At 32.5% G+C, this 17,249-nt stretch overlaps 1 protein-coding gene across 15 annotated transcripts in view; it reads left to right on the top strand.

Annotated features, from left to right (window-relative positions):
• Positions 1 to 17,249, top strand: part of MLLT10 (MLLT10 histone lysine methyltransferase DOT1L cofactor) — a 254,453-nt gene that overhangs the window by 194,785 nt on the left and 42,419 nt on the right. For 11 of the 15 annotated variants that reach the window (XM_036023436.1, XM_036023475.1, XM_036023459.1 and 8 more), the window contains 2 exons: positions 1,098 to 1,142; positions 1,971 to 2,003. The exons of 2 other annotated variants lie outside the window; for them this stretch is intronic. In XM_036023436.1, coding sequence (XP_035879329.1) covers positions 1,098 to 1,142; positions 1,971 to 2,003 — 78 coding nt within the window. The remainder of the gene's footprint in view (positions 1 to 1,097; positions 1,143 to 1,970; positions 2,004 to 17,249) is intronic. 2 more of the 15 variants (XM_036023484.1, XM_036023442.1) reach the window with 1 other exon arrangement.

The following is a 17,249-nucleotide window of genomic DNA, read 5'->3' as shown; positions in this document are numbered from 1 at the left end:
TTTTTAGTGTTCCCTGGAAAAGACTTACACTAAACTGGTCTAAATGTTTCATTTTTTTTAACAGCATCAAACATAAAGTTCTGTTAACATTACAATCATTGAAAGCACTGGCTTGCTCTATCTTGCTTTGTGTTTTTATTTCAAGTTACTCACAGTGTGCCCAAGATTAGGCTCAACCCCCAAGGTACATATGTTGTTGCCCTGAAAGGCTCTGTTATACACATGGTTCCTAGAGGTCATGTTTTTGTTTTTTTGTAATATCCAGAGAATTCCCAGATATCCTTTCTTTAACAGAACTTGGCCATTACTGTTAGCTAACGGAATACCAGTTGTTTCTGGGATTAGCAGGGTTGTAAGTCATAGCCTTAGTCCTGGTTTTATCAAGTGTTTTTGCCTTTGCAATGCCATGTAGAATTTATTTCCCATTTTCTGAGCAGCTTTTGCTTTTAACGTTGTTTTATTGCCTCATGTCACCCTCTTCTTGTTCTCATTTGGGTGGAGTAAAAGAATAAGAGTAATGGCTTATTCATTCATTAGTGTCATCAAAAATGAAAGGTTACAAGAAAGTAAGCTAAGTGTAGTTTAATGAGTTTTATACTGTTCTATAAATCATAATGGCTTCTGCTTGTATATAAACTAAATAATTTTCATACTTAAACTGTAATTTCCAATTGACCACAGCATTCAGATATTTTTGATAAACTGTTCACAGCTAATGAATTACATAAAACACATTAGTTTATCACATTGCCTAACTATACTTTCTCTTAGTAGTGAATCCATTTATTCTTAGACATTTATTGTGCAGATTCTTTTGTAAGCTTTTATGTGTTTTCCTCATTCTTTGTCCATACATGCACACACACGTTCCTACATTATCTCATTAAGATTTGTGAGAATTCCTTCATATTTAGCCTTCATGACCCTCACATCCCAATAGTAATACTGGCTTATCATTTCAGTACCCACAGTTCTGTTTGCTCTTCTCAGCTAGACTTTTTAGGTTAATGTTTTCCTATTTTTCTGGCCTGTTTCTTTTTCTACTCTTGAGTCGCTGACAACCTCTTGCTGATTTCCTTTCTCCTCCCTCCCAACAGAAATTTCCATGCAGTATCGGCATGATGGAGCATGTCCAACAACTAGTAAGTTGTCAAACTGGGTTGGTAACCCAGGCTTTTTGACTCCTACTCTAGTGCTTTTTCTAGTATATTATGCCACCTCTGAACCTCTAAATTTTAATTTTTCAAAATACAGGTTCTTAATTGAATAGATTTCTTTCTCATATAAAGATATCTTAAGTTGCTGGTTTGTCTTGTGTTCAGTATCCATATTACAGTCAAATTGCGAACAAATTTTAATTATTTTTGGCCCTTTAATATGGTGCTTCCATTGCAGAATTGTGATGTCTGTCACCAGTAAAATAATATTTTCAATATTTTGGTTTTCATTAATCTTGATGTTAATATTATTTTCAGTACTTATGTATTGACATTAGATAGCTTTCTTGCTTAGACTGCTACACTTGCTGAGACTATGAAATCCAGGATATGAGAATGTTTGATGGGGTTAGATGATAAAATGAGGTTTTTCTTTATAATAAATACTATTGAGTGTAACCAGAGGTCAGTTTACCTATATAGAATTTCATTCAGATACTTTTTGCAAGAAAGACATTACATAGAGTACTAAGCGTCTTCTTAAAAGTGATTTTGTATATGAGTTATTACTAAGGATATTTGTCATCATTATGGTAATATACCTAACATTTAAATTTAGTAGGAAATATACTGACAAGTACAATATTCAGAATTTTATACCATTGTCAAAAATGAGCTACCTTGCAGTTTTAATGATTGAAGCAGTGATACATGATACTGAGATTTTATCATACTGATTTAGCTTATGCCTATATTTCTTTTGTGTGTTTGAGAATGATCTTAACCTGAAGTCCTTTTTTCCTTACTTAAAAGCTTTCTCAGAGTTGCTGAATGCAATACATAATGGTAAGTTTTATTAGAATCTTCTCCAGCGGTTCATTTATCACAAAGGTTGCTTTTTATAGAGAATCGTGATTGAAAACTTGCATGTTCTATTGATAAGATGAATGAATACCAGCTTTACCGTGAGTCAGTTATTCAGCAACTTAGTGAAAACTTTTTGTAGACTGCCTTTGGGATGATAATAGGTCAATATAGTTCATCACTTTGGCTTTTGTTGTCTCCTTGTGAGCAGAATGTAATAGTGTTGTTCTAATTTTATGAGTCTTTATTTTTGCACATAGCTTTTGTAGTTCTTTTGAGTTCTCTCTTGCCACTACAGTTAGTAATTGGTACCTGCATCAGGAATTTACAGCTTCTTCCACAACTTGGAGTGAGAATTTTATTTTTAGGATTTTACATTAATGTATAGATAACTTTTATAATTTATCCCTATATTCCACATAAAGAATAAAAAAGAAGATAGCTTTTTAAATTATATCTAATTTGGGACCAGGTTTTCTTTATTAACTTTATGAAGTCTTGCATATTTTGCTAATGCAGTTTAATTTGCAGTCAATTTGCATTGTGTTTGCATTATATGCCAGGTGCTTACAAATCTACAGCCAGTAACAGAATAATGACATGGTGAGCAGGCATAGATATTCATGTTGATTTGAAGGTGGGGATAGTTGGAACGTGATTTTATAAGTGATCATTTTATTAATGCATGAATTTATTGTAACTCTTGTTTCCCTGTGTAACTTGGAACTTCAGAGCCTTAGGTAATGAATACTTCAGATAAAAAGGAACTCTTAAATATGAGATTTTTTTAAAGGGAAAAGGGATTGGAAGCATTCTTGAGAATAAACTAAACATGTTACCCAGTCTTTGGTAGGGAAATATAAAAAAAGGAGAGATTTAACTTTTTTTTCCAGTTTACATAGGTAAATTTAGACTTCCTCTTTAATTTTGGAATATTAGCATTTGGAGGCATGCTGGAAGTCTAAAAAGAGTATATTTGGGGTGAAAAGAAAGTAGATAATCATGGGGAGCAATTGTAAATGAACTGCCACATTAATCTTTTGCCTTTATTAACTGAAAAAGTACTGGGATATGTTAATTTGATGGTACACTTGTCATGTTTCTCTGTGTGGATGAATGAAGTTAATGCCATAGGATAAATAAAATGAACACAGGTTTTCTTTAAAATTTTTGGTTTTACAAGATTGTTTGAGAGAACTCTCTACTAGTCTTAGTCACAGAATAGAAAAATGAAATAAGTAATGGACTTATATTTCTTATTTATTTCACAACTGTAAGTTCGTACCTTTTGACTCCCTTTACCAATTTTGCCCTTCCCCCACTCTCCACAAGACAACCATCAATCTGTTGTCTATTCTATGAGTTCATTTTTTAAGGTTCCACATATAAGTGAGAGCATACAGTATTTATTTTTTTCTTTCTGACTTATCATTAAACCCTCAAGGTTCATCCATGTTGTCACGAATGGCAAGATTTAGTTCTTTTTTATGGCTGAATAATAATATTACAGTGTGTGTATATTCCCTTTATCCATTTATCCATCAATGTATATTTAGGTTGTTTTCATGTCTTCACTATTGTAATAATGCTGCAATGAACATGGAGGTGTGGATATAGAGTCATTCCTCAGTATCCACAGGGAACTGGTTCCAGGACATCCCCCACCCCCCACCCTGGACACCCAACTCTGTGGATGTTCAAGTCCCTTATATAAAATGGGCAAAGTATTTGTATATAACCAACAGACATCCTCTTGTACACATTAAATAATCTCTGAATTACTTGTAATACCTACTACAATGCAAATGATGTGCAAATAGTTGTATTGTTTAGAGAATAATGATAAGAAAAAAAAGTTTATATGTGTTTAGAAGGAACATAATGTTTCGTGGTTTCAGGTTTTACATTCAAGTCATTAATGCATTTTTAGTTTATTTTGGGGTATTGTGTAAGATAATGGTCCAGTTTCATTCGTTACATGTGGCTGTCCAGTTTTCCTAGTACCATTTATTGAAGAGACTGTTCTTTCCCTCCCCATTGTATATATTTTTGGCTTCCTTGTTGTAAAATTGACCATATATGTATGGGTTAATTTATGGGCTCTCTGTTCTTTTCTAATGATCTATGTGTCTGTTTTTATGCCAGTATTATACTGTTCTGATGACTATGGTTACATAATACAGTTTGAGACCAGTGACTGTGATGCCTCTGCTATGTTCTTTTTTCCTCAAGATTGCTTCGGCCATTTGGGATCTTTTGTGGTTCCATACAAACTTTAGAACTGTTTGTTCTGTTACTGTGAAAAATGCCTTTGCAATATTGATGGGAATTGCACTGACACTGTAAATTGTTTAGGGTAGTATGGACATTCCAATAATATAATTTTTTTCAACCCACGAGCATGGACTGTCTTTGCATTTGTGTCTCTTTGGATTTCTTCCATTAATATATAATAGTTTTCAGTGTAAAGAACTTCCACTTATTTGGTTGGATTGATTTCTAGGCATTTTGTTATTTTTGATACAGTTATAAATTGGATTGTTTTCTTAATTTTTCATTCTAATAATTCATTATTAGTGTGTAGAAACACAGATTTTTATATATTGATTTGTATTCTGCAACTTTATTGAATTTGTGTATTCTAACAGTTTTTTGGTGAAGTGTTTGGGTTTTTCTAAGATCATGTCATCTATAAACAAAGATACATTTACTTCTTTCTTTCCAATTTGGATGTCTTTAATTTCCTTTTCTTGACTTTCTTTTAATTGTTCTGGACTTATGTTTTTAATTGCAAAGACAAGTGTTAGATTGTCATCTAGTAAAGTGATATTTAGCCTATGGATGATTGAGGGAGAGTTGCTTGGATTTACTTGGAAAAGTCCGTATGTTTGTATTTTCTCTCTTTTTCTCCTCAGATGTTAGCTTTTTAAAAAGATTATAGTAAAATGCATACAACATTTATCATTTTAACTGTTTTTATAAATATTTATTGATTTTGGAGAGAAACATCAATTTGTTGTTGTAGTTATTTATACATTCATTAGTTGGTTCTTGTAATTGTGCTGACAGGCCTAGAATCAAACTCACAACCTTGATGTATCAGAATGACACTCTAACCAACTGAACTACCTGGCCAAGGCTTAACTGTTTTTGAGTAAACAGCTCAGTAGTGTTAAATATATTCACATTTTTGTATAACCAGTCTTCACAACTTTTTTATTTTATAAAACTGAAATTTATTAAACAACCCTGCTTCATCTTCTCCTAGCCTCTGGCAACTACCATTCTACTTTGTGTTTGTATAACTTTGACATCTAGATACCTCATGTGAGCAGAATCACACAGTATTTGCCTTTTTGTGACTGCCTTACTTTACCTTGCATAATGCCCTCAAGGTTTACGTACATGATAGCATACATCAGAATTATCTTCCTTTTTATGGGTGAATAATATTTCATTGTGTGGATATGTCATCATTTTGTTTATATTTTGAGGAATACTTGAGTTGCTCCCACCTTTTGTCTATTATGAATAAGTTGCTTTAAATGTGGATGTACCAATGTCTGTTGGAGTCTCCATTTTACCCAGAAGTAAAATTGCTTGGTCATATGGTAGTTCTGGTGGGGTTTTTTGTTTGTTTGTTTGTTTGTTTGTTTGTTTGTTTTGTTAGTTCTATTTTTAATTTTTGAGAAAGTACCATACAGTTTGCCATAGTGGCTGCCCGATTTTACATTCCCATCAACAGTGCACAAGGCTTAGAATTTTTCCACATCCTTCCAACACTCACTATATTTTGATAGTAATCAGTTTAACAAGTATGAGGTGTCAACTGCTCGCTTTAAAATATTTTTTTCTATTACGTTGGGCATCATTTAATAAAAAGCTTGAGACTTATCACTGAGGGAGGAAGGGAAAAGAATTTGTATGTCATCTTATTTTCCTTTTATTTGTTTTGTATGGTTGCTGTGACAAATGATCACAAACTTAAAACAGTGCAAATTTATTGTCTTACAGTTTTATAGGTTAGAAATCTGAGATGGATTTCATTGGGCTAAAATCAGAGTTTCCAGACATGTTTTTCTTTTGTAATGTTGTGAGTCTGTTTCCTTATTATTTCCTACTTCTTGGGCTGCTGGCTTTTCTTGCCTTGTAACCCCATTCTCTGTCTTCAAAGCCAGCAATGTTAGGTGAAGTTTCTCTCATGCTTTTGTCTGTCTGGTACTCAGATTCAAAGTTGATGAGATCTGTGATGATTAGATTGGACCTGCCCAGGCAATCCAGGATAACCAATAATGTTTACATGTCAAGGTTCTTAATTAAAACACATTTGTGTAGTCTCTTTTGCCATTTAAGGTTAACACTCATAGGTTCTGGGCGTTAAAGCATGGATGTGTTTGGTGGGGATGGGAGAATGGGGAGGCATTATTATGAATACCATATTTGCTCACCATTATTCTGACTGCTTTACTTAAGAAGATATTACTTATCATTCGGGGTTAGGTTTTGTTAACAACAAACATATTTAAAGAATAGTATTGGCTTTCGCAGCTATTCAATGAACTTTTCCCCCTTGAATTACTAGTGACCAGTTCCTATTACCAATTCTAGGAGATAATCAGGGTTTATTTTGTTTTGTTTGTTTGTTATTTTGTGGCAAAGAAAGTGTTGACCACTCTGTTTTGAAGCTCTGTATTCCATTACATATTCCTTTCTTTTTTTAAATTAGAAAATATTTCAAGAGTTCAGAGAGTGATTCAGACATCACAAATTCATTACAGATGTAATACCTGCTAATATTTTGCCATCTTTTTATAGTTCCTTTCCTGACTTTTATATGAAGTATTTGATGCATTGGTGGCAATGCATAGAAATTACACAGCATACCCTAATAAAACGAACACTCTGGAACCTGCCACCAATTTAAGAAATAGAATATTACCAACACTGTTGAATCCAGCATATGCTTTTCACCACTGCAATTCTCAGAGGAACTATCCTGGATGTTATGTTTATCATTACTTTGCTTTAATTAGTTATTTTGTATGCATGTATGTATATATGTAGAAAATTACACTTCCCCTTATCCCATTTTTATATTTCTCTCTTTTCTCAAATAAATGGTTCTTTCTCTACTACTTCAGTATCTCATTATCTCTTTTCAAATCCAATTTTTTAATGAGATAAAATTCATACAACAAAAATGATCATTTTAACCATTTAAAATAGTATGATTTAGAGGTTTTTAAAATAGTACATTCACAATGTTGTGCATCTATCACCATTGTCAAATTCGAGAACATTTTCATCAACCCAAAAAGAAATCACATAATCCCAGTCCCTCTTCCTCATCCTCCACAATCCCCTGGTGACCACTAATCCAGCAATTTTGAACCTTTTTCATCTCATGGCACACATAAACTAATTTCTAAGATTTTGCAGCACAGCAAAAAAATATGTTTTTTGCCAGTCTGACAAAAGAATTGGTATAATTTTGATTCATTCACACCACATGGTTACTGTTGTGTTGGTTGTTGTCATTCATTTATTTGACAGTCTAGGGGAAAAGAGGTCATTGTCCCTGACTAAATAGTCAGGTATTGCATGTTTTAAAAATTCTTGCAGCACACTGGTTGCAAATTGCTGCACTAACCTACGTTCTGTCCTTGTGGATTTTAGACATACAGGGAATCATACAGTATGTGGCCTTTTGTGTTTGGTTTCCTTTTCTTAGCATAATGTTTTCCATGTTCAAACATAAGCTTTATGCATGTTATAGCATGCGCTAGTTTTTTATTCTTTTTTTAATGACTGAATAATTAATATACATTTTATGGATATACCACATTTTGATTTTCTACTCATTAGTTGATGGACATTTGGGTTATTTTCACTTCTTGGCTAGTATGAATGATGCTGCTGTGAACATTCATGTACAATTTTTGTGTGAACATATGTTTTTGTTTTGGGTATATAATTAGGAGTAGAATTGCTGGGTCATGTGATAACTCTATGTTTAACTTTTTGAGGAATAGCCAACTGTTTTCCACAGAGGCTATACTATTTTTTTATGTTGCCATTAGTAGTATATTGACAGAATGAGGGTTCTAATTTCTCTTATCCTCACCAAGTCTTATTTTTTCTTTTTTAAAATCACATCTATTCAGGTAGGTGTGAGGAGGTATCTTATTGTGGTGTTGATATGTATTTCCCTAGTGATTAATAACTAGCATCTTTTCATGTTTTATTGACCATTTGTATATGTTCTTGGGAGAAATATCGTTCTATGTCAATTTTTGTAGTTTGTATGTTTCTAAGAATTTGACTATTTCATCCGCTTTTTAAGATTTCTTGGCATATAATTATTCATAGTATTCTTTTTATAATCCCTTTTGTTTAGGTGGGGTAGTAAGATCTTCTTTCATTCCTGATTTTAGTCGTTTGAGCCTCCCCTCATCAGTTTAGATGAAGATTGGTAAATTTTGTTCAGCTTTTAAATCAACTTTTGGTTATATTCATTTTCTCTGTAGGTAGTTTTTCTGTTCCTTATTGCATTTCTGCTGTTTACTGTTTCCATTCTACTTGTTTTGGATTTAGTTTATTCTTTTTTTCTTATTTCTTAAAGTGGAAAGTTAGATTTTTTTTGTTTGAAAGGAGGCCTTTCTGTAAGTATATCAGTATCTTTTGTGATTCCTTTCAGTACTCCTTAATTGTTTTATTCCAAGTATCTTCTCCTCTACTTTTTAACTTACTGTCATATGCATATTCCCTCGGAAAGTATTTTAACTATGCCTATAGATTCAGCTGTTGTTCATACTCATTACATTTCCAAATCTGTGCCTCTAATGTAGAATTTTCTCTTTCAGTTTTAGATTTATTTCCAACAACCTAATAAACTTCTCTATTTCCACTCTAAGCCTGCTTTTCTTGTGTTCTTTATTGCCCTATGGTACTTCACCTTACTAGAGTTACACTGGGGAGTTAAACTCTTCCCTCTCGTTTTATTTGTCATCATTTGTGTTTTAAAGCTTTTTTCCTGCTTTATTTTTTAATTTAATTTGTTTTTTTTTTCTTTGTTTCCATTGCCTGTGCTTGGGTAATCCTACATAATTTGCCATGTGAACTCTTTCAGCGACCTCCTAACCTTCATTCCATTATCCAGTTCATTCTCTAGGTGCTACTAGAGTCAGTAGTTTATTGAAAATTGCAAGTCAGACCATGTTACTGTCTTACTTAAATCCTTTAAGAATTTTATGGAATTAAGGGGATAAAATTCATCTTCCTTAGCATATGGAGGGTTTTGTTGTTGTTGTTAATAATTTGGCACTTAACTAACTCTCCAGCCTCATGGCTGCTTCTCTCCAACTGTATGCTGCATCAGTATAATCTACTTGCAGTTCCTGTTATGCTCTTTTCTGCTAAATCTGTAATTTAAATCTTGGTTTTATCAGTTGGTATGGCCTTCCTCCTTTCTTTATCTAGTGAAAGTAGAATTTAAAACTAGACATGGTTTATTTCATTGTATATATGTACCACAGCTTTTTAATCCATATCTATTGATGGGTTGCTTCCATACCTTGACTATTGTAAATAACATTGCAGTGAATTTAGGGTTGCACATATTCTTTCAAATTAGTGTTTCAAGTGTCTTGGGATCTGTTCCCAAAAGTGGAATTCTGGGTCATAAGGCAGTTGCATTTTTAATTTTTTGAGGAAACTCCATATTGTTTTCCACAGTGGCTGTACCAGTTTGCATTTCCACCAAGAGTGCACAAAGGTTCCCTTTTCTCCACATTTTTGCCAATGCTTGTTTGTGGATTTACTGATGATAGTCATTCTGACAGGTATGACATGATATTGCATTGTGGCTTTAATTTGCATCTCTCTGACAGTGACATTGAGCATCTTTTCATACATCTGTTGGCTATCTTTTTGTCCTCTTTGGAGAAGTGTCTATTCAGGTCCTTTGCCATTTTTTTTAATTGGATTGTTTGTTCTTTTGGTGTATGGGTTATTTATAAATGTTGGCTATTAACCCTTTCTTGGATATATATCATTGGCAAGTATTGTGTCTTTTCCCATTTAGTAGGTTGTCTTTTGTGTTTTTTTTGATAATTTCTTTTACCATGCAAAAACTTTTTAGTTTGATACAGTTCCATTTGTTTTTTTTTTTTCTTTTGTTTCACTCGCTCTAGAAGATGTATCAGAAAAAAATATTGCTAAGAGAAATGTATGGGGTGGAGAACACTTTGTAAAGTATATGATTTTATGGCCACTATGCTATACATCTGAAACTAGTTCAAAATAATATTGAATGTAAACTGTAATTGAAAAATAGAAAGAGCTAAATAACAAAGTTTTAAAAAATAAAGCTAATATAATTTTTATTTCCTGCCAAATTTTTTCTGACACCTTTTATAGAATTATTACTTAAAAAAATACTTCTGGGTTCTTGTATGTTCATTTCCCTTCTTCAGTCTATCTCTGTTGCTTTTCCAGACAATTGTTCTGGTTTCTGTGATCCATATCTTAGTCATAACTGTCTCACATTTGTGAAACTTTGAAACATTTTTTTTCATTACGCAGTTGATATTTTGAAGCATTGAAACCTGGATTATTTTTATTATTTACTCTATAGCATCTGATGCATCTCAAAATATTTTATTATAGAGAACTTTATGAAATTAAAATTTATTAGTGCACTGAGATGTTTTGAAATACTTGTAAGGACTAAGGAAATATTGTATATTTGTAGTCATAAATGTTGTTTTAAGCATACATCTTGATTGGGTGTTTTTCAGAAAGATCTTGGGACTTTTGGGTGTATGTAAAATATACCATAAACTTTTGAAATTGGTGTTTTCTGATAATGAAATAAGAATATCATCAATACAAAGAAAAATACTTTTAGGATAACACCTCACCAATCTAAAAACAACAACAAATTAGGCCCAGTGGGATGAATTTTATGTGACCAGAGAAATTTTGGGAATTTAAGAGTTAAAGAAATAATAATAAAAATTATTGTCACAACAGTGAAAAAAGAAAACAGAACAGGTAGGAGAAAGATATTTAGAAATCTTTTGATCAGTATTGGAGGCAATTTGGATAGGTAAAGAACAATATATGGAGGATAAATTGTAAATAGATGCCTGTGAAGTGAAAATGCCTTGCATTTCATAACATTTGGTTTTATAGTGGTGTCTTGGAACTAGCCAGCTTGACTATATAGATTTCATGATATTACTAAATTGTATGTGTAGCTTTTCTGTTTCATTTAGTAGGTATATTTTTAAATGCTTAATAATAATGAGACAAGTAATCCATATTTATACACACATGCACACACACACATACATACAGGGATTATAGTTTAGTTTCATAGTCCAGTTGAAACTAGCATATCATCAACTTGGTTTTCATCATAATATTTCAGGTATGATTTTACTCTGGTGCTTTCTAAGTTTTTTTATCTGTTTACAAATTTTTCTTCTTCACTAAACTATAAACTCATTTAGGGTAGGGGTTGGGTTTTATTTGTCTTTATTTCATCAGTATTTAGCTTATCAAATAGACTCTCTGTAATGTTGAGTGAATAAGTTGTTAGTTGCTACACAGTCCTCGAATGAGTTTCATATATTCTTAGTAATGTTCATTTTCTTAGTTCATTTTCTTTGGGAATGAAACTTTCATTAGGCAGTCTTGTTGGTATCAGAGTAGTAACTTGGTTCTTTGCTACAGTAATGGCTGGCGTTGCTTCATTTATTTGTCTTGGCAGCTATCACTTTTAACATATTTTACAATAGAAGGTTAAAGTAGTTAAAGAGCCTAGATCTGTTTTCACAGCAGTATATTGCTAATTGACTTTTGTGCCCCATTTCTGTTCTTCTAAATACTCTTTAATTATGGTGGTTATAGCTTGTCATGACCATACTCATTAAACAAATCTCACTTGATGGAAGAGGCAAAGTAATGCCAACAAATTATTCATAGATATCTGCTATAGGATTCAGAATAAGTATGAATGCTAATTGATTTTAGAATTAACATTCTCCCTCACGAATGGTATCCTACTCAGATTTGTCAGATTAGTTTGTAGTAAACTACATCTTTCTTATTCATATGCCCCCTTTTTATTTCAAGAAAGCATTACAAAGGTAGGGATCTTAAGAGCAGAGATGAGGAATTCTCAGGCATAACAGTTTCCTAGTCTGTTAATTGTTTGAGATTCACGATGTATAATGAGATATTATTGATGGGGAGGAGTTGTTGCTCTGTGTAGTGTGTAGATTAGTTCTATTTTCATTTAATCACAATAAACTTGTTTTTTCTTCTTACCTAATTAGTTGGTGTGTTCTTTATTTCTGTACAATAAATTGTCACATTCCAGTTTACACTAAACACTACTGTTCCATTCCAATGTTTAGTTCCTGTGTATGAGGACTGACTAATACTGTACAGCCCAGCTAAGTAGTATAAGACATATACTATAGATAAGACCTTTTCCATTTCAAAGACCTTTTCCATTTCAAAGCATCTAAGCTACTTTGTCTCTTGAATCACTATATGTTTCTGGGCATAGGCTTCAAAGACTTTTAAGTAGTAAACAAAAAGGATATTGATATATGGATGGTGAGTCAGCCACTGGGAAGAAAAAGTAATTTTCAGGATGCATGTTAACTATACTACAAAGCAAAATGAATTTATAAGCTTCTCATTGAAACTGCAAGAGAGACAGAACCTGAAATGTTCCTATTGAGTGACAGAATTAGTATAAATGAAAATTAATTTATAAGAATTAATTTTAAGGTAATTAAATGGTAATGCCATTAATAATCTGCCTTTTTTATTTTGGTGAAAACAAATTTACAATGACTTAAAATTTCCATAGGTTTTTTTTTTAGGACCTTTAACTCTACTGATTTTTTTTCTTCCCATATGACTTAAATTCCTCAACTTGTCTAACATAATAGTTTTTAGGGATTAGTTATTAAAAACTCAAAATTAAAATATCTCTTTTCTTTAGACAAAGATTATAATTCTACACTAACAAAGCAGGAATTTAAATTCATAGGTATGTACCAAACTTAAACATGATTCTAAAGGTAATAGTGTTAAATTAACGTAGTTTGGAAACTACAGTAGTTTGCAGTAGTTTGGAAACCTTCCGATATAAAACAGTATTAGAGCTCTGTAGTCACAAAAATTATGGTTGGAAGGAATTCTCCATAATCTTGAATGGTTCGTGGAATGAAGTATGTTACTGTGTTCTTACCCATTGTACTTGTTTGGCATTGTCTGCTGTATTGCTAAGACATGGTAGGGTGGGGTTTAGGATTTCTAAAACTACTTACCTGTCAGGGTCTAGATGCCTAAGTTTTGATTTTTAAGACCACTTTCTAAATCTGTGACCATTTGTTCTTACTAATGGAAAGAAGAAGCTGAGATGTCCCATGATTTATAATAATTCTGTAATTCTGAATGTATGTCTCAAATACTTCTGGATCAGTTAAGAGTGAGCATGTGTATTTTGAATCCACTAGTCTTAACCAATTAATGTATTCATCTACCCCTGGATCTCCTCTAAAAATCTCAGTATCACATATTAATAAGACTGATCTTGGAGCATGTAAGTATCTGCTGTATGGAATGTCTCAAGAGTGTCTCAGGTTTTTTTTTTTCATTGACAAGTATATATTAAATTCTTTCTGTATCTGACATTCTGGTTAGTTGCTTTGGGGAAATAAGTATACTGTTCTGCACATGAAATCCTGTCTTTAGGGAACATAAAAGCTAAAAGGAAGCAATGTGTGTATATCAATAAATAAAATTTTCAAGATAGAGCGTCTCTAATGATCTGTAGTACAGTAAGAGTTTAAGGTCGGGGAAAATTACTTTCACCTGAGGAAATGAGATGTCCAGGAAATATAATATTTTACTTGATGCATAGAGAACATGTAGACTTTAGCTATTTATAGATAGGGAACAGGGCTACATGCCTAATCCTAGGAAAACAAATAGCACCCACCAGCAGTGGCTATTTCACAGCAGTGGTTGTTATAGGGGTAAATCACCGAAACTCTTAAGATTGGTCATGGCTGAGAAATGTTGGTAGAGAAAACAGAGTTTGGATCAGGGTTGTTTTAAGATAGAAAAGTCTTAATGGTTGGAAAGGAAGACTCTAGAAAGATAATGGATTAAGATGCGAGAGAAGAATATTTGATGAACCAAAAATCTGAATAGATGGGAAGTGAACAAGTAGAAAAAGTCAACTTGAAGGAAGGACAGAATAGCTGTGAAAATACTCAGTATAAAACAAATCAAAACCTTAATTTTAAAAAGTCTTCATAATATTTGATTAATGAATGTTTAAATTACTAGGAATTTTAAAAGTAAGTTTTCTTACAAAAGAGATGATTATTGCTTTTAATGCATAGTAATGTATGTGTTTACAAAAGTATTTTCCTTTTACTTACTTCAGACTAGTGTTTCAGTGATTACATGGAATAATAAATAACGGTACCTATATATGTAAAGATTGTGCTTCTGAGTTCTAGTTATTTTGTTTTGTAATCCCAAAAAGCAATTGCCTCTCCTTTTGTATTTGGTAAGAGTGTGTTCGTTTCTTATCCTGTTCTCTGCCAACAAGTGGTACCTTCTACATCTTTTTCTCTAATTAATTTGAAGTTTCCTAACATGATTTTATATCTAATTTTTAAAATTATTTTCATAATCCATTTTTCTTTTTCATGGCTATGGGTTGGTTCAGATCCTTATTATCTCTTTCATAGGAGATTACAGTATAATAGCCTTCTTTTGGTTTTGTCCAGTATACCTAGAGTTCATCAGTTGGGCTTACTCAGGCCAGTATGTCAGGAATGATGGTAGGGAAGTATGTCATTTAGTCATATATGAAAAAGCAAACAAACATGACTGTCTAGAATAACAGATGTTGCTTGCCTTATTGTTCCTTAAAGTAATCTTGGGAAAATGAATTATGATTGGGAAGATGCTGGCAGAATGAATCTGATATCAGAGTAGGGACTGTTAGTTGAATTATGTTTAAAGATTATCGATCACCTTCTTGATAATAAGATTCTCTTCCCTCTTTATAATGCAGTTGACTGTTTTGCAGCTTCCTTTCACATTAATTTGTAGTTGTGTGTTTACAGAAATTATGTCCTAATCACCTTGTTTAATGGAGATACTGACCATATATTATGGTGAGCTATTTCTATAGATGTTTAGTGTTAGTTTCATACTCAGAGGGTCATTTTATTTCAGGATCTCTGGATGGAATAGTATATTTATATAACAAATATGTATTTGGAATTATGGTTCCTCAGACTTTTCTCCTCATGCTTTAATATCACGACAAGTCATACTTTCATTCAAAAGGTGTGTTAGGAAGGTTATATTGAAAGGTTGTCTTTGGATGTGGTCAACATTTAGGAGACTAAAAATCTTAATTATCTTGGCTAATAATATGAAGTCTGATTTTCTACCTAGATCAGTCTTCATGGAACTATACAGAGAAACAGATTAGTGTGATAAACATATAAAAGGCTTGAGGGAAGATAATAATTTGAAACAAAATATTAAGTAACACCTAGAAATTTTAGGTATGGAAATCTATAGTGCTTGAAGTAAAGAACACAACAAATGGGATGAATAGCATAAGCTATATAGCTGAGGAACAAAGTAATTTAATGGGTAGGTCAGAGTAAGGAAATCTCTAGAAAGGAGGAGATGACTGAGAGTACAAACATACATACATACATACATACATACATACATACAAACAAGCAAAATAAAAGCTATATATTATGGAAGATAGAAGTAGAACCCAGAGAACAGGAATCCCCAAAAGGGGAGAGAGAAATGGAGAGGAGGAAATGATCTGAAGAAATAATGGAGGTAAACTACCTTTAAAAAGCTGAGAGATCTTAGATTGAAGCAACCCATAGAGTGCCAAATTAAAAAGAGGGTAGGAAAGGACATGTTACAGGGAAGTTTTTAAATACCCAACACAAGGAAAAAATTCTAAAGCATGGACTATTAAAATGAAGTGCTTCATGGGAAGTGATCTGAAAGGACTAAATAGAAGTGACTTCTGTCCTAAGGAACATATGAAAAGGCTAGACTTGTAGATGTGTTTATCATAGCAAAAAATTAGAAATACTGGAAATGTGAAAATTACACTCATATTTCTTACAGCAGCTCCTGGATTTGATTATCAATCGATATTTAGGAAGCTTACCTAGCAACTTTGAAATATACCCATGATATATTTTCTTTTTTTATTATTGATTTTTAAAAAATATTTTATTTATTTGTTTTCAGAGAAGGGAATGGAGGAAGAAAGAGAGGGAGAGAAATGCATGGTTGCCCCTCTCGTCCCCTCTACCTACTGGGGACCTGGCCCACAACCCAGGCATGTGCCCTGACCGGGAATTGAAGCAGTGACCCCTTGGTTCTCAGGCTGCCACTCAGTCCACTGAGCCACACTAGCCAGGGCTCCATGACATACTTTCTCAAACACCAAACCCAGAACAAGAAATTGTATATGTATTATACATAAAATAATAGTATATACATGACAAAGGACTGTCAGTTTCTTTGTATATAATTCTTGTTTTCATAGGGTTCAGACTACAGTTGGAAGACTCAAAAATATAAATGGTTACAGAATAAAATGTTAGATAAAATTATCATAGTGGTTATGTAAAAATTACAGGTTTCAGAATAGTTTTTTTCTTACTTTCATTTCTAAAATTTAATGTGGTCATTACTTATATGTTTTTATTAAATTATAGAAAACCTTTAATGCAGAATGGTGAGTTGTTTTAATAGCCATCACATCTAATAAGATTATGTTCTTCATATTGGAAACCTTTTACTTACTAAATCTTTTTTTAATTTCCTTAAGCTAAGGAAACAAATAAATCACCATGTAATGCAGTGCATGATGTTTCTCATCTAGGCTTATGATTGGTATTAATTTAGGTGTGTCTCATCTCTTCTTGGTTGAAGTACCCCTCATTAACCTGACCACTTATATGCATATTTATACTCCATGTGAGCTAAGTATTTCTAGAGCTAGAAAATAACACCATGTACAAAAAAATTCATATAATTACTGATTCATGGTGCTAGCCTTGACTGACATTTAAATTGCTTGACAATATTAATACACATCTCTAGCAAACTCTCTTTACATTTTTACCATGA

The sequence above is a fragment of the Phyllostomus discolor genome, chromosome 1 (genome assembly GCF_004126475.2).
Source record: "Phyllostomus discolor isolate MPI-MPIP mPhyDis1 chromosome 1, mPhyDis1.pri.v3, whole genome shotgun sequence".
Classification (NCBI taxonomy): domain Eukaryota; kingdom Metazoa; phylum Chordata; class Mammalia; order Chiroptera; family Phyllostomidae; genus Phyllostomus; species Phyllostomus discolor.
Note: the sequence above shows the minus strand (reverse complement) of the source record. Positions and strands in the feature narration are given on the sequence as shown.